A 19,223-nucleotide genomic window follows, 5' to 3' on the forward strand; every position below is an offset into this window, starting at 1 on the left:
TATATATATATATATATATATATATATATATATATATATATATATATATATATATATATATATATATATATATATATATATACAACAATTTTTGCAATCCTTCCCCGCCCACTCCTAAAAAATCAGATTTACCCAAATAATTTCCTGGATCTGCCCCTGAAAGATACCCGATAAAAATGTTATGGTTATGGTTTATTATATAATCAGAAAATAATAAAGGAAAAAAGAAGAGTGTTATCCTCATAAGTTGGTAGCTTGATACTTGAAGAAACAAGAGAATTTAAAATGTCTAAGAAATCTAGAAAAATATATATATTTTTTTTATATATATTTTTTTTTTAGTTAATAACCACCATAAAAACTTTTATTATTTTTCTTTACATTCAGGGTGTATAATATAACTTTAAAATGAGTAGAACATTAATATATTTTCAATAACTAACTTACTAACCCTTTTTTAACAACATCTTTCATATATCCATATTATCCCACTGGTAGGGTAATACGGATACTCATATTATATTTGATATATATTTCACACTTATTGCTTTTCATGAATTTAAGGTGAATAAACTGCATTAGTTATGATAATTAGGTTTTCTTTTTATTACTGATACAGTCTTATTTTTAGTTTTGTTCATCCCTTTTTCTTGCAACCTTGCGAAAACATCTTAAGCTGTTAAAATTTTGCCTTTTTTGGCCAGAAGACTTTGATACATTGTGTACTTACTCCCCTTCCTTAACCAGCTGTATGGCAGTCATTAATTTACTGTGATTGTATGTACCAATAATCTTGCATTGATATTTTATTTTTGGCATGATAATTTACTTCAGTCTTATCATTTTATCTAAAATATTATAAAATTAATTTTAATTATATAAAATATAAAATTTATTTATAAAGTAAAATATGATAAGGAGGTGAACCATCAAATTTCAGTAATTATTGACCAATATCCTCTCTGTTTTTTCAAAAATTTTAAAAAGAATTTTGTTCAACCAAATATCTAATCATCTTGCTGTTAATAATATACTTTACATAAAATACGGTTTAAAAAGAAATAACTCTACTGAAACATGCAATAATTCATCTTACTCGTAGTATAACTGATTCATTCGAAAAGTCAGAGTTTACTTTAGGCGTCTTCATTGACCTATCTAAGGCTTTCGACACAATTGACCATGAAATGCTGTTTAAAAAACTTGAACATTATGGTATCACCAGTAATGCTTTAAAACTACTAAAAAGCTATTTAAAACATCGCAAACAATGTCTATGTCGACGGATCTTCACAATCTAAATATATATTATCTAAATATAACCTGTGGAGTTCCACAGGGATCTATACTAGGGCCCTTATTATTTCTAATTTATGTTAACGATCTCCATCAAGTCTCAAAATTAACAACTATAATGTTTGCTGATGATACAAACCTATTCCTATCTAATAATAACATCAATAAGCTTTTTTATGATATGAACATTGAACTAACAAAAATATCTGACTGGTTTAAGTCAAATAAACTTTCACTCAACATTGATAAAACTAAATGGATTTACTTTCATCCACGATTTAAAAAACATTTACTTCCAAGTAATATGCCTCTTCTTCAATTGATAATATTCAAATAAAAAGAGTAATTTTCACAAATTTTCTAGGTATCATTGTTGATGAAAATCTATCATGGAAGAATCACATCGGACATTTATGCAATAAAGTTGCAAAAAGTATTGGAGTTTTATATAAAGCAAGAAGCGTTTTAAACAAAGATTCATTAACTCAACTATGTTACTCTTTTATACACTGTCATATTAATTATGCTAATAGTGCATGGGGTAGTACCCATAAAAGTAAATTAAAGCCACTTTATTGTCAGCAGAAGCATATTGCACGTCTTATAAATTTCAAAAATCGTTTTACTCACTCAAGGCCACTCTTATTTAACATGAATGTTTTTAACATGTATCAAGTAAATGTTTATAATGTTCTTTGTTTTATGTTTAAATGTAAAACCAACTCATCTCCAGCTTCCTTTTTTGATTTATATACTTTAAAAGAAGAAAATAAATATTCTTTAAGAAATGATAATTTTATTAAACAACTAAAATTTCAAACAAACTTTGGTAAATTTTGGATTTCTTTTCGTGGCTTTTTTATGGAATCAAATAATTTTAAAAAATTTGATTTTTCTCATGAATGGAATTATTACATGTTCAAAAGAAAACTAAAAAAGTAATTTTCTTAATTGAAAATATATTTATATGCTTTTAATTATACCCAGTTTTTTCATCACTCATATATATATTTTACTTTTATACAATATTGATTTAAAGTTTATGTGAGAAGCTATATTTAAACACCATTATTTGAATTTTGTTAAAAGTTGCACTGACATTATTTGTACAGTAATCATTGATTATTTACTTGTTTACTTTAATTTTTATTCTAATTCGTAATATTTGTAAATAACTTGTATTACGAACGGTATATACTTTTAATATTGAATTTAATTTTGTAATAAAAAAAATAAATAAAAAGATAAAAAAAAAAAATAAAAAAAAATAAAAAAAAATTATAAAAACAAAAACAAAAAAACATTGATGTACGTGAATGGATGCATCTGCAAATATTGTATGTATGATACTTTTGGAAGTTAACCATCCTTTGACAGTGGTTTAGCATTTTTGTCGGTGGAAGCGTAAACGTAAACGCACCAACATTTGATAAATTCTTCTCCACAATCTTTTGGACAACCTTAAAGTGCATTTCGATGTACCTAGTGCAATCATATTCTTATTATTTTCGTTTATTTATTAATTAATTAACAATTAAGATTAGTGTAATTGTAAGATACATTTGAGTAACAAGAATCAGTGATCGTATAGATGCAAGTAAGATGCGAGACGTATTTGTTTATCAAGAGTATTATGATATTTTTGTTTTCGCTTGAGTCACGCGGTTCAGAAGAATTAGTATTTTAATTCAAGCCATAAAGACCATAACTAAAGAAAAGTTTAAAATTTGTATTTATTTATTTTTGTTTTTTCTAAAATCTAAATTAAGTTAAAAGTTCTTCAACAGCTGTTTTCGGTGACAAGACCTGTATGGTCTTCTTTGAGTATCCGCGTTCTTTATCTTTATTCTTTTTTTTTTTTTTTTAACGATTTCTTTGCATGTAATTTTTCTTATTGATATGTTTGTAAATATTGTATTAAATATTGTAATAAAGAACAATTAAAAAATAAATATAAAAAAAAATAAAATGAGAAATACAAAAATAAAATAAAAAATGGATGGAAGTTAAAATTTTATCCTAGCCATTAAGGAAAACAAATTTGAACTATGATCTTAATGTAAACATTTCAGTAGCATTATATAAAACTATATAATATGTAACGGAAAAATGTATAATACTATACTTAAAAGCAAAGGTGAGCATAAGTATATACATAAATGTCATGTAGCTTATGATTTTGTAACAATATCCTATAATATTAATAGGATTTTATATATATCCATTTTACCCCACTATCATTTTACCTGTAAATCCATTTTACCTGATTTTAGATTTTTGTTTATTTATTAATATGGGTTAGAGAACTTATAAATTAAATTTTACATGCTGTTACATTATGGTCCAACTAATAAATTTACATCATTATTCTTGGATAATTAGTATTACTGAAGTCTGCAGACAAAAGTTTTGAAGTCTCCGCGTTCTTTTTTTTGTCTTTGATTCTATACCTGTATATTTTGTTATATCTTAAATAAATATATTGTATATTTAAGAAAACAACAAAAAAAATTAAAAAAAAAAAAGTTGCCGTAAAAAAATAAATCTTATAAAAGCTTACTTTTAATCTAATTTTTAAACATATATATTTTTGAAAAACACTTTGGTACCCTGTACTTCTTCCAAGTTACATTTTCATACAAAACTCTACCTTGAAACGACAAAGAATGCTCTCTCTTGCCATAATAATTAATTAGAAAAAGATTAGGAAGTTTTAAGGTGGCTCACCATTAAATAAATCTTAATTTTTATTAAAAATAGTTTTTTTGGATTTATTTTATTTTATATCAATTCAACATAGCTTTAAATGTTTTTGAAATCTATTTTAACATAACTTTAGTCTATTGTGAGTTATTCCACTTTATTTTGACATAACTTTAGTCTATTGTGAGTTATTCCACTTTATTTTGACATAACTTTAATCTATTGTGAGTTATTCTACTTTAGTTAACTAGGAGATTTTACCTTGACAACGGTTCCTAGCAACACTAACTTAGGGTTATAATTGCTTTCTCTCTTTGCGTTAGTTCAAGTTTTTTTGTCAGATTTCGTTAATCTCGTGTTAATTTAATAAGCCATCATGGTTTGCCAAACGCTTTTATGATAAAAGTGTGTGTAAGTTACTCGAGTTGTATGGATCATCAGATAATATTGTGATAGTTTCTTGAGGCATTAGCAAAGCTTTGCACTTTTTTTCATTGCTCAAAAAACATTTTACTTACAAAGCTTAATTTTAAGTTAAGAGTAAACTCAGCTGTGTTGTATTTTAATGAGATAATTGCTGATGTTCTGAGAGTAAGAAGTCACTTCAACCTTGAGATTGGTCTAAATACCGCAATTTTTTCATACTTTAATGATTAAAAACGCGTTATCAATATGAGCAAAAAAGACACTTCCGAATAAAAAAGCAGAATATTGTATTCAAAAGCCATTAATAAGGGTTGACAAAACGAAGAACAACTAGAAAATTATAAACTTTACTCATTTGGAAGTTTTTAATATTTTTTTAATTATGAAATGTTTAATCCTGTTTTTTAGCTTTTGCTTTTTTATCCAATTTATGTTATTTTAGAAAAATCATAGCTTATAAATCACGTAAGGTTTTTGCTACAAATTTTCAGGGTTTGTTTTACGTATAATGATAGAGGACCTGAAGCAAAACTGATGTCAAAAGGTACTTCTAGAGTTATTAGATTTTTTCTATTTCATTTCATCAGCTGACACTTTAGTTTTTTATGTTATCCCGAGAAAAATCCAGAATTACAACTTTTATCACCAGTTTTGGCAATCATTTTGGTTTAGGCCCTTCATTTTAAGCAAAACGTTTCATAGAAGCTTTAGTTTTTAGTGGTTTTATCATATATATATATATATATATATATATATATATATATATATATATATATATATATTTATGGAGTTATCATTTTTCAAAATTAGGTTCAAAATGACTCATTTTACAACCTTTTAAACATATTTTTGAAAGAAATTGTTGCAAAATAAAACTCTTTTTTCCACTCTTTTTACTCATAATATACTCTGATACCTTTTTTTTTTTTTTTTAAATAATAAAATTAAAGAAAGTTTTCATTTTTTAGTGGTTAGCCACCTTAAGGAAATGTCCTCTTTTTCGTTAAGATGGAGGAAAATATATTTTGTTTTTTGTAAAGGAACACTTTGGCATCGTATACCAAAATGAAATGTGTCAAAGACGCGGTAGCCAATTTTGAGATTCCGTTATATTTTTGCGGAGTAAAAACGCACTAAGTTTGGAATAAATGATAATCGCACAGTCATAGTCAAGTACATTAGCGATCATCGACATTAAAAAAACTCCACAGGTTTTTATGTAGCAGTAAACAAAATGCACGAATCTGACATATGCACCAAGCTATTCAATGCACAAATCTGACATAAAAAAGCTACGCTTTTTTATTAAATCCGCCATTTTTTACATTTAAACACTGAGTGCTGTGTCAACTTAAGTTATTTAAAAATTTAATTTTTTAGTGGTAAAAACAAAACTTATGCTTTTAAACAAACAAAAAAAAAATTATTAAAAATATATAAAACTAATTAGAATTTTAAGTAAAACAAAGAAATATGAAATTAAATTAAGAAAAAAAAAGAAATATGAGATGCATTAAGAGAAACAAAGGTTACATCAGCTACTATTGCAATAAAAAAACTATCGACGACATGGTAAAGATTGACAATAAGATCAATCATAGATCAATAATTCATAAATATATTCTAACAGTCAATTTTAATCCTTAAAATTCAAATAATAAATTCTTGTATCGAGTTTTGTCTTGCGAATGAAGCAAGCAACGGAGCGGAACTTTTCTGCTTGTTTGCCATACAGCTCTTAGAGCAACCTTCGAAAGCAATTTGTCGTTTCCTCGAAACGCCCACATAAAAAATACTACCGCTTTTTTCTTGACGGTTTATCAAATTGTTGCTTTAAACCACCGCTGATTTTCTCGTGATATTTTAAACCTTGCGCTGTTTCAGAAAACCAAGGAGAATCAGCCTAGATATATTTGAAAGCAAAAAAAAATTTCTTTATTTAATATCTTTACAAACAATATACATACATAGAAATAAGTATTTAGAAATAAATAAATCAAAACTTTAGGAGAACTAATTAATTCAAACATCTAAAATAAAGCCGATCCAATCAAAACAGATCTGATAACAAGACAAAATACCTTGATAATATTTTAAAATTCTATTTTAGCGTCATGGTGGTAGAGAGAGCAAATCTTAAATTTTTTCTCTAACAAGCTGTTTTTGAGGCGAAATGTGACGCTAAATTCAAATCTGGAAAAAGTTTTAGCCTGCAATAGCGATTTCGGTAAAAAAATGTTTCTTCCCGAAATGACTACTAAAAATTAGTAAAAAATATTTTTTCGTAATATACTATTTCATGTTTTCGTGGATGCTAGATCCGAATATAACAGAAATTTGACCATCAAGGTACATACGTACGTGAGTACGTACCTGACCTATTGAGGCGCCTCTACCTGATACCTGACCAAAACGCGTTTAATTTGAAATAAATAACTCACCTACATGACCGACTCAACTGTCTACTACAAAAAGCACCTTCATTTAGTTACATAAATCCATTGTTTTAGCGCTGATTGCTATATATATACATATATATATATATATATATATATATATATATATATATATATATATATATATATATATATATATATATATATATATATATGATTTAAATGTTAACATCTTGTAAAAAATAATGGTATACACATCTAAATATGTGGCACACCTTGGAATTTCGAATTACTTGGTTAGAAGAATACATCCGGTCTTAAATGAAAATCCTATTAGGTTAAAAAATTCAAAAGACTTTATTAACAAAACTAAGTCGTGGTTAATTGACAAAGATGAAATACAGGTAAAACATTGACTATGAGAATGATATTGACATTGAGCTTTAAAACAATTAAGACCTTATTTATCACGGCCCATCTTTCAATTTTTTCACTAAACATGGCGGGCAAGCACAACATCGATGCTCTTATTTGTTGTGCTAAAAATATGTATAAAATTTTTTAAATAAATAATTGTTATTTTCTTCTACGGTCACAAATTTTTTGTGATTATATTATGTTATATGCTGATGATGCCGGTGCCTATAATCCGGCGAAAATTTCAAATAAAGTAAATTATTTAGTATTGAGAGAATTCGTATTATCTGATGTTTTAAATTAGTTTATATATATATATATATATATATATATATATATATATATATATATATATATATATATATATATATATATATATATATATATATAAGTATATAAATAAAATAAATATATATAAAACTATATTATCTATACTATTATAAACATTAGCTATATGCTAATTCTTGGTACTGCGGTTAACAGTAACAAGGGGCAGCCACAGTACCACATATATTTTCAAAAGAAACAATATTACTAGTGATTGCTAAAATATTGTTCCTTTAACTATAAATATCATTTTTGTGAAAGCAAATACGAGTTTTTCTTATAAGCATATGATATTTTAAACACAATTTATGTTTTACATAAATACCACCAGCTTAGATTAAAAACAATACTTTATAACAAGAGATCTACTTAAAAGATTTTATTTAGATAATAATATGCTTATATGTTATGCGTTTGTTTGTCTACATGAAGAACAATAAAAATACGCAATTATTAGTAAGTGTTAAACCGAACAAATAAAAAAACGGAACATATGGAATGGAAGCTTTGTGTTTTAGTTTTATTCAATTAATTCAGACTAAAAATGAAATTTGACAGAACTTAGAGATGAGCTACATAAACAATGCATCCAATCATAAAGATAATTGTTTTGCAATGACTTCCCAATGCAGTGTATTTTTTTCAAAAAACTTGTTTAAAATGCTGAGTAACTAAATATTATGCTAATTTTTTTAACAAATTTTTTTTTTTAAAATCTACTCTCATCTGCCTAATTGTATGGGAGGGTTAAAAAGCTAAAGGGAGTAAATACAATGATAAAAACTCATTGATTGGGTTGTTGTACAGTTTCTTAGAAAAGTTTAGAATCGGTTTAATATTTTTTAGGTAAATCCATAATTTATGGAAAATGACACAAATGACATACATAAACATGTCTATTTCAATAGATACGTACAACACATGTCATTTTCAATAAATTATGGATTTACCTAAAAAAATGCTTAACTGATTTTTAACTTTTGCAAGAGACTGTTATTGTGGGGATTGGTGGAAAAAATTCGAGCTAGCGCAGATTAGGGGAATGGTCATTAGATTGGGGTCGGGTGGAGCTTATAATTTTCTTTTTATATTTTTTATTTATTAATTCTTACGCAAACATTTTTCAACACATTTTTATATCCAGTTTTCACTAGAGCACTGGAATACAAATTTACTGCATAGTGTCTACTGTATTTTGTTTTTTACTGTACTGTATTTTTTCAATTGTTTTTCTGCTGTTTTTTTCACCAAACAATAGTCATTACTAAATACTTAAAAGCAGTACTTCAAGTAAGACAGAACAGGGTGATATACCAGCCCGCCATCTTTTAAAGTTTAAAATATATTGCAATGCTAAGATGGTATTTTGAAAATACTGAAAACCAACCCGCTACATTTTTTTTCCTTTTTGAGTGCTGCTTAAAAGGTAAAACACAAAGTTTTTATGGATTAAATTAAATAAAATTGTAATTAAAAACTTATTGTTCCAATAATTATTTAACTTTTGCATTTTTTATTTAAAAACCAACACGTATTACATTCTAATACTTTTATATAACTTTTTTTTTTAATGAACTCGCCTCTCCAAGGCCAATGGAGGCCACTACAGACAAGGAGACCCAATATAAAAAAAAATTGTGATTATAACCCTCTCTAACTTCTTTAACTCTGAAACACGAACCTTGACAAACACGATCACTTCCTGGAGAAACAAGCTGAGTGTGGTACAACCAGGGACATGATGGGTTGGAACTTCTCCCTTCAAGGTGAGCCCTCTATCACCATACCACTACCACATTGGTAGTGTTTTTATTAGTCATACAAGTTAGTAATATAAATTCAAGCTATTTTAACAATGGCATCTCTTATACAACAGTGAAAATAAGAATAAATAAAAAAACAATTAAAAAAATAAAATTTACTTGTTCAAACAATTAATGGATATTATTTTTTATATTAATTCTCCAAACAAGAAATATTATGTAAAAACCAGACTGGTTCAGGATAATTCTAGTTTGCATCTCTTAAAAGTTGAAACTAGATGAATGGACTGGATAGAGTTGATCTGGATCTAGTAAACTAGATGAATGGACTGGATAGAGTTGAAACTAGTTGAATGGACTGGATAGAGTTGATCTGGATCTAGTAAACTAGATGAATGGACTGGATAGAGTTGAAACTAGATGAATGGACTGGATAGAGTTGAAACTAGTTGAATAGGCAAAATAGATAACTTGTAAAAACGCATTTTCATTTGAGATTCAAAATGTATGAATGCTTGTAACGCAAATTTTTAAAAATTTCACTCTGGCTCACATGCGGTCATCATTCTTTTAATTATTTTTTGGGTCATTTTGGAAAACTTTATTTCAAAAACAAACAACTGATGCTGTTATACATTTTAAAATTATTAAAGTCAAATTGCTTCACTAGAGAAACTTTCCTCTTGCAATTTCTATTAGGTCCCTTGGTATTGAAAAATCTTTCTTACAAAAATGCAAATAAAACTGTATTTACTTTAAAAAAGTACAATTCAAAGTATTATGCATAGGAGATTTATAAGCTGCTGCAATGATGTTTTCTCAATGAATTTAGAAATGATGGAAAATCTTTTAAAATTCTTTTGTAGGAATGGAACGAAAATGTAATTTATTTAAAATGAAGCTGTTTTCGAACCTTTAAGATAACTAATATATACATAAAAATTATGGAGGACAAGACTACACAGAACAAAGTTTTTTAAGTGGTTAAAAATTGCAATAAGTAGCAAATATTCGCTTATTTAGCAAAATACAATACCACTTTTCTTGGAATTTTTCTAATAATATGGCCTAAACATCTAGATATAGAAAAACTTAAATTGTCACTGGCTGAATTAAACAAGTCAATTACCTTTACAATTGACTATGGCATTGAATTGAAAAAGAAAATATTTATAATATAATTAATTTTTTAGACATTTCTGTTATTCTTCAAAATAACAAATATATCAAAATAGATATATTTTATAAAGAAACACTCACGATTATTTAAATTTTAATAGTCATCATCTTTACCACACCAATAAAAACATTCCGTTTAATTTTTAAAATTTTTTTATTTTATTTACATCTGATTATACCACAGAAAAACTGCGTTTAGCAGAGCTTAAATTATGGCTGAAAGAATTAAATTACCCGAACAATGTTATTGAAAAAGCATTTCATAATGCAAAACTGCAAGGACCAGCTCAACAAAAGAAAGCTAAAGAAATCTTTCCTTTAGTCACTACATTTTACAGTAATATCAATTGCCAACATATACTAACTAAAGCTAATCTTCCATTTAGTCTATCCTCTAGTGAAAAAATACAACAAATTTTTTCTAATATTATTCCTGTAATAGCTCACAAACAACCACCAAATTTACTGAGACAACTTACTTCTGTTAAATTTAGTTCTGTACCATCTAAAAATAAAAATATGGGAATTTTTAAATGTAATAATAGTTGCTGCCAAATTTGTCTACTTTACCTGCAAGAGGTAAAAAATTTTGTAACATCCAATGGAACTATCTGGAACATTAAAAGTCATGTTACTTGTAACAACAAGAATGTCATTTCTTATTTAAAATGTTTGTAATGGTCAATCAACATATACTGGAAAAACAAATAATTTGAGAAATCGCACAAATGGTCATATATCAAGTTACAGAACCGGCCATTCCACTGACAGATTTGACAACCATGTGTATGGTTAGCAACATATAAAAAATAAAATAATGGAACCGTTTTTCCAGCTTTTTTTTTTTCTAGAACTTAAAAATAATAAAAACTTATTGTCGTATGAAAGTCATTTGCATAAACAAAAGCTTTTAACTAACACTTCCTGTTTTAAAAAACATTAGACAATGATAACTAATAGCAACAATACCTTATTTGATTAAAAACTATACTTTTGTATAAATACTGTATAAATACTGTTTAAATACTGTTATTTTGTAAAATTTTGTACAAATATTTTTTTTTTTTGCATAACAGCACTTAAACTAGCACTACTGATAAAACATTGAAAGGCCTCTAGTGCTAAATAAATATATTTTGTAATATTTTGTTAGAAATCTTTTTAGAACTTTTTTTTGAAGTTGTTAATTTGCTTGACATGCATTTTTCCTTGCATATATATATATATATATATATATATATATATATATATATATATATATATATATATATATATATATATATATATATATATATATATATATATATATATATATTTATATATATATTTATATATATATATATATACAGCGGTGGCAAAAAATAAAAGACCACTCATTTTTTAGTTGGTTTCTTAATCTTTAAATTAAAATTAAGAAGATTCTAATTGACATATTAAATTTTTTTTTTAATATCTTGTTAATTAAAACATACGGATTAAAGTTGTATAATTTTTTTAATCTAATTCTAATTAAATAGCGTTTAACTTATTAAAAAACTGATGAGTACTTATAAATCTTCTTTAAATAAATTGGACAAAATTTAATGACCACTTTCAAATCTTTAATTTGCACTTATCAAAAATAATAATCCATTAATTTTTTTAACTGTCTTAATTGCTTACTACTTTGGCTATAAAATAAAATGTCGAAACCTGAGTTTCGATATCAAATAAACATTTATTTTTTGAATTGCAATAAGGATATAAAAATATTGCAAAAATGCATGCAAAGATCGAAGAAAAAGACAGATACGCGGCTCTTGTATTAAAAGAAGAAGGCTATAGCATCAGACAAATAGCAGAAAAGCTGGGAAGGTCTCACTCTTGCATTATTAACATAATTTAACGATACAAAGAGACCCGGTCAATTAATGATCGTCATAGGACTGGACGAAATAAAATTTCAAATGACCGTGATGTTCGCTCGTTAGTGAGAATAATGAAAGAAAATAGACAAGCATCATCTACAGACTTGTCTACGAAATGGACACTGTCAAATGGTCTGAAAGCAAGCCCTAGAACTGTGCGAAGGGTCCTCCACAATTTAAATTATTTATGGCGTGCTGCTGCAAAAAAGTCACGCTTAAATAAAAAACAAAAGTTTGCCAGGAAAGAGTGGTGCAAACTACATACAAATTGGTCAACAGATCAATGGAGCCGTGTAGTCTTTAGTGATGAAATGAACGTTGAGGTAGACAACAGAAAAGGTCGCGTAATGTTGCGTAGACTTCCAAGCGAACGGTTCAATGAATCATCCATTTTGAAAAGAACAAAACAAGGCAGTGGTTCAATAGGCGTTTGGGCCTGTATGAGTGCCTGTGGAGTTGGCGTTTTTCATTTATTCGATGGTAGACTTAACAAAGAAAGGTACATCGAAATTTTGGAAAACTCGCTTATTCCTAGCATTGATTTATGGCAGTTGCAAGATGGATTTATTTTCCAGCAAGATAATGCGCTGTGTCATAAAGCGCATCTTGTTAGTGATTGGTTCAATTCTAATAAAATTCAAGTGCTTCCATGGCCTGCCAATAGTCCAGACTTGAATCCAATAGAGAATTTATGGTCGTGGCTTGATCACAAGCTTGGTAAAAAACAACTTTACAATTTGGAAGATTTGAAATCTTCTATCTCTCATCATTTGAAAAATGTGCCTGATGAAGTAATCAAAACTTTAATGAATTCGATGCCAGAATAAGTACAAGAGTGCTTGAAAACAAATGGAGGAACAACACGTTTCTAAATTATTTTTTTATTGCTTTTTGAAATATTTTTGAAACTGGTCTTAAAATTTTGTCCAATTTTTTTTCCCATTTATATTTTTTACTAGTCAGTTTTTTAACATTATTTTGTTTTTACTAGTCAGTTTTTTAACATTATTTTTAACATTTTTTAACATTATTTTGTAAAAAAAATTATAAATTCTTTTATAATAAATATAAAATACAATAAAAATTTTTTCTAAAAATGTTTTTCTTTTTTTGATACCTTTTTCCAAAATAAAATTATACTAAGGTTAAAAATAAATTTTGAAAAAAAAATGAGTGGTCTTTAATTTTTGGCCACCGCTGTATATATATATATATATATATATATTTATTATAAAATTTTTTTGAGAAAACTTAAAGCAAAAGGACTTTTTAATCATTCTACATATAACAAAATTTATCCGCCTGGATCCCATCCTGCTCGTATCTATGGACTTCCTAAGATGCATAAATTAAATTCTTCTGAGACTAGCATAAACTTTAGACCCATTGTATCATCTATTGGAACCTATAACTACAAACTAGCCAAATTTCTTAGAAATTTATTATCTCCATTAATAAACACTGAATTTTGTACAAAAGATTGATTTTTTTTTGTTAAAGAAATTAGTCAAGTGGATCTCCACAAATATTATTAGTATCATATGATGTAACGAGCTTATACACTAATGTTCCACTTAAAGAAACCATTGAAATTGCTATTCCAATTCGCCACTTCACAATCACATTTTCTTTTTAAAGGACAAACTTATGATCAAATCGATGGTGTAGCAATGGGTTCTCCACTAGCACCTGTTCTTGCCAATTTTTCATGGATTGTTTTGAAAATAAATGGATCAAAAATTGTAACATCAATGATGTAAAACCAGTTTTCTATAAAAGATACGTCGATGATATTTGTGCTGCTTTCCAGTCAGAAAATGAGGCATATCTTTATCTTAGATAAATAAATAGTAGACACAATTCTATTTATTTTACTATGGAACAAGAAATAAATTCAAAAATATCTTTTTTAGATGCAACTCTACACAAAACTAATTCTTCAGTTACCACTACCGTTTTCATAAAAAAACCCATTCTGGTCTTCATACTAATTTTTATAGTTTCACTTCATTTTCGTACAGAGTTAGTCTAATCAAATGCTTAATCAAAAGAACATTTAAAATTAATAGCACTCAAATTGGGTTTCACTCTGAGATAAACAACCTCTTTAAAGTATATAACTCCTATTTAAATAAAATTAATTCAAATCCTCCACCACAACCAAAAATCAAAGAATCTTTGTTTTACTTTAAACGCCGTTTTTGGGAATAAAATCTGATTCAACTAAAAAAAGACTGAATTCAATTGCTAAAAGATATTGCCGTTCAGCAAATATTAAATTAGTATTTATCTCACTGAAAATTTTTAAAGTCTTTTCTTTTAAAGATCCTATTCCACTAGAGTTCAATTCATTCGTGGTGTATAAATTCATATATGCAGGATGTAACTTTGTTATATAGGCGAAAATACTCGCCATCTCAAGACCTGGATATCTGAACATTACAAGAGGGACAAAAAGTCTCATATCTATAAACATTTCCATGCTAATGAAAATTGTTTCATGCAAATAAATTATAAGTGTTTTTCTGTGTTAGATTCAGCATCTAACAAATTTGAGCTAAAACTTAAAGAAAGTATGTTTATAGAATGGTTAAAACCTGGGATGAATAAACTGGTTAACCATGAATAAACAACACTTTCTGTTTTTTATTAGCTATTTTTTATACATACTGCATATCTTTTTAACCTATTCTTTTGTTATTTCTTATTTCTTTTGTATAAGATGATAAACCTTTTAACCGATTTTATTGTATTTTTGTTATTATATCATTATTAGTTTGTACAAAATAATTATATTTTGTATTGCTTTTTTTTAAACAACTTTGTAGGTATTTTAACAAAATTTAAATATTTAATTTTAACTGAAGATGACTATTGTTAGGCGAAACTTGTATTGTTTTTTATTAAAAAAATGATTTTAAAAATTAGAAAATTTGTCTTGTTTATGAAAATGTGTGTATATATATATATATATATATATATATATATATATATATATATATATATATATATATATATATATATATATATATATATATAATTTTTTTGTACCAAGGTTACAAAAGATTAAAAATTTAAACTGAAATTACACTCAATTAAAAAATTACCTGAGCTGACTCTTTTTTAAATTAGAAAAAATTACCTGAGCTGTGTCTTGATCAACAAGATGAGTATACTTTGTACGTCCAGATCGTCCAAAATTTTTAACTTGCATTGCTTTTGGTAAAACTGTTTTATCAAAGTGGTCTTCAAGTGTTGCACCAGTGAAGTCGCGTTTGAATATATCTTCTTCTTTGTCCTGAAAATTTAAAAAAACTAATTATCACATAAAAAAAAAATAAAAAAAATCTATTTTAATAATATACATTTAAAAACCATAAGAAAAAGTCTTTTAACTAAAAAAAAAGGTAACTAACCATGAAAAATGCTCCTCTGTGGTAATATTTTTGAAGAAACTTGTACTTTCCCTTTGTTCCTTTGTTAGTAATTACTTTAGGCTTTCTACGTAATTCTTCTCTGCGCTCTTCTTCTGTAAGGTTGTGCATACGTTCTATCTCTAGTTTCTCTCGTTCGCGTCTGTAAAAAAATGTTTTTCTTCAATTTAAGAGTTTCTTCTAAACTTTAAAACTATTATGTAAAAAAAAAAAAAAATAAATAAATTAAAGTTAATAAACAAATGTTCACTCTGATTAATGTTATTAAATTTTTATTTTCATTATTACACAGGCTCAAATATAACTTTTCTGCAATAGAAACCAATAAAAATAAAATTTTTTTTTTTTTGTAACTTAAAAAAATTGATAACTGTAATCAAATTTTAAAACAAAACAAAAATGTAGTTAAGTATTAGGTATTAAGTTACGCATAATTTTAGTATTTTAATAACATGTATCATTATATCAGTCCCTGTGTACTGTGCTATCTAGGAATTGAATGCTTTTATTAAATAAAAACTTTACAAGGCTGGTACCATTTTGATTCTAGTACTACACTGGATTACATTAAAACTATTCTGTTTAGGAATATTTAAAATATCTAAAAATGCTTTAGCGTTAAGTTGAAGTGTAACTTTGCAATGTTTTAAACCAATTTTTAGAATATTCTACAAAAAGCCATCACATAATCAATGAATAATAACAATAAACCATCAAGTAAACAACAAATAATAACAACAAACCATTAAATAAAGGACAAATAATAACAACAAACCATCAAATAAATGACGAATAATAATGACAAACCATTAAAGTAAAATAATTTATATTCAAAATCAAAAACTCAAAAATAATAACAAGGTATATACATAATAAAAATACATAATAAAAAAAACTTACGCTTCTTTTTCATCTTTGTCTCGTTTAATTCGCTTAAGCTCCCTTACTTTCCATGCCTCATACTAAACAAATTTGTTGCAAAGTTGTTTTATATATTTTACATTATATACTAAAATATATAAATACAATAATATAGTAATCATAACTGTTAAAAAAAAATCATTGCTATTTTTTTTGTGGTTCTTGGAAAAAATCCCCTCAAAAAAAAACTCCCGAAAAAAAATCCCCTCAAAAAAAAAATTTTTTTTGTTTTTTTTTTAAATTGATTAATTGCTTGACCAAATCAAAACTCATCAGTGTAGCGACACCCCTTGCCTTGCTACTAATTTGTCAGTTAATGTATGTAAATTCCTTGCATGTTCTACCTATTTTTCAGTGGATGCATGTACACTCCTTGAATGTTCTACCTATTTGTCATTTGATGTATGTACACTCCTCACATGTCCTACAAATTTGTTAGGTGATGTACGTACACTCCTCACATGTCCTACATATTTGTTAGGTGATGTATGTACACTCCTCACATGTTCTACATATTTGTTAGGTGATGTAAGAAAAATGAAGGATTAAGGTTTTGCTTTTAACATAATTTGTTGTAACATAACATAATATGTATATATAATATATTTGTATTATAAAAAACTATTTTATTGATATATCGTAATTTTTATGCGCTGCAAAAAAATTAAAATAAAATAAAAATAAAGAAAAAAGTGTTTATATCAAATTATCATACTATATTATGAATATTATATTATAAAGTATTCATAAGAATGAAAAAAAAAAGTTAATGTAAAAAAATAAGATATATAATAAAATAACCCCTAATATATATAATATAAATAATATAATATATATAATATAATATATATATAATATAAATATATAAATATAATATATATAATATAAATAATATAATAAACCTAACCCTAACCCTATTTAAAAAAAAAAAAAAAGGCTGTATAAAAATATACAAAAAGCAAATTTTAAAGCCTTGTTTTGGCAAAAAAAAAAACAAAAAAAAAATATTCAAAAACTTATTTGAGTTTTTAATCGTGATACACATCATGTAAAAACTGAAAAATATTGTAATTTTGCACATACACTGAATTCTCTAACCTTTTTTTTCTCTTATCAAATTGCTTTGTTTTGAACAGAAGCATCAATATGTTGATGCTGCTTGAATCTCAAGTGCGCAAAGTTTAATTTTTTTCAAAATTTAAAAGTTTTTTACCTGTTTAATGCGCTCACAAGTAAAGGGCTAAAAACTTTAAAAAAAAAAAAAATCTTACTTCTTCTTCATCATTTTCATCATCAGTGATGACAAGCTGTTCAATTTCAACAACTAAATAAACCAAAGGTTTCAAAGATGTAAATTAAAAAAAAATAGGTTTTAGAGATGTTATTTAAAAAGTAACATAATTCAATAAACAAAAAAAAAAAATTAAAATAAAAAATTTTAAACTTAAACTTAAAATTTTCGAAAATTATAAAAAATAAATAAGTAAAAATGAAAGGTTTAAAAATAAAAACACTATAATTTAGAAATTTTTTAAATTAGGTTTTTTAAATTTTTAAAATGTTAATAAATAATAAACTTTTTGTAAAGAAACCAATTTAAATACATTATTCCATTTCTTTTGGCTTAATAAATTGCGATCCCAAAACATTACCTTAAGTTACCATTAGTGAGTGAGCCAGAGCCAGCCCTGACTAAAAATATGACTTTTTACAAACCTGGCCCTGACAAAATTATAAGATTTAGAAGGGGTTGACTGTTGGTGCTAGGAAAAAATTTATAATTTACAAGACTTAAGAAAGAACATGTTGTACGAGTCACAAAAACATGAAGAGTTTTGAGATTTTGTTGATGTTCAAAGAAATAAACTAGATGAATAAAAATTTTTATAGCATGGAGGGACAGATACAGTAAAAGGATGTAACTTCGTTGAATGGATAGCCAAGTGAGAATGAGTTTTGGTTGAATAGAGACGATAGCTTGTTTGAGCAGTGACCATGATAGTATTTGAAGAAAAAATGAAAGATGTAACCTTACAACGATGGGAGAGTGGCTCAAACTTGGCCGATAAAGCAGGTCCAACTATTTTGGACCTTCTCTGAGATTGATAGGGTTGCTATTCATCAATATAGGAATGTAAACAATATTGTGATGTTGTTAAAAGTAAATAACTAAGTTTTGTTGGATCCACAAGCCACAGCTTGCTCTAAGCTGTTACAGAAGAGAGATCAGATTAAAGAGCGGCTGCTTGTTCTAAGCAATCAAAACAACTAGACTAGAGTATAAAGTTGAGTTGATAGCAAATAAAGCCACTTTAGATGTAAGATTTTCACAAAGATTATTTTTGTAGATAAGTAATGATATAGGAGCAAAGATAAAACCTTACAGTACTCCTAAAGTTACTGGAAATAAAGGCCGTGGAGAATGACAACTGTTAGAAAGAAATGATTTAATAA

General features: G+C 26.3%; 1 protein-coding gene across 1 annotated transcript in view; it reads right to left on the reverse strand.

Annotated features, from left to right (window-relative positions):
- Nucleotides 1-6,027: 6,027 nt before the first annotated feature.
- The window catches only part of LOC100208640 (microfibrillar-associated protein 1), a 65,309-nt gene continuing 52,113 nt past the window's right edge, over nucleotides 6,028-19,223 (reverse strand). The window contains exons 13-17 of the mRNA XM_065798254.1: nucleotides 18,041-18,093; nucleotides 16,749-16,810; nucleotides 15,831-15,990; nucleotides 15,557-15,712; nucleotides 6,028-6,328 (exon numbers count right to left, since the gene is read on the reverse strand). Of these exons, the coding sequence (XP_065654326.1) occupies nucleotides 6,221-6,328; nucleotides 15,557-15,712; nucleotides 15,831-15,990; nucleotides 16,749-16,810; nucleotides 18,041-18,093 (539 nt within the window). The 3' untranslated portion in view covers nucleotides 6,028-6,220. The remainder of the gene's footprint in view (nucleotides 6,329-15,556; nucleotides 15,713-15,830; nucleotides 15,991-16,748; nucleotides 16,811-18,040; nucleotides 18,094-19,223) is intronic.

This window comes from Hydra vulgaris, chromosome 05 (genome assembly GCF_038396675.1).
Source record: "Hydra vulgaris chromosome 05, alternate assembly HydraT2T_AEP".
Taxonomy (NCBI): Eukaryota; Metazoa; Cnidaria; class Hydrozoa; order Anthoathecata; family Hydridae; genus Hydra; species Hydra vulgaris.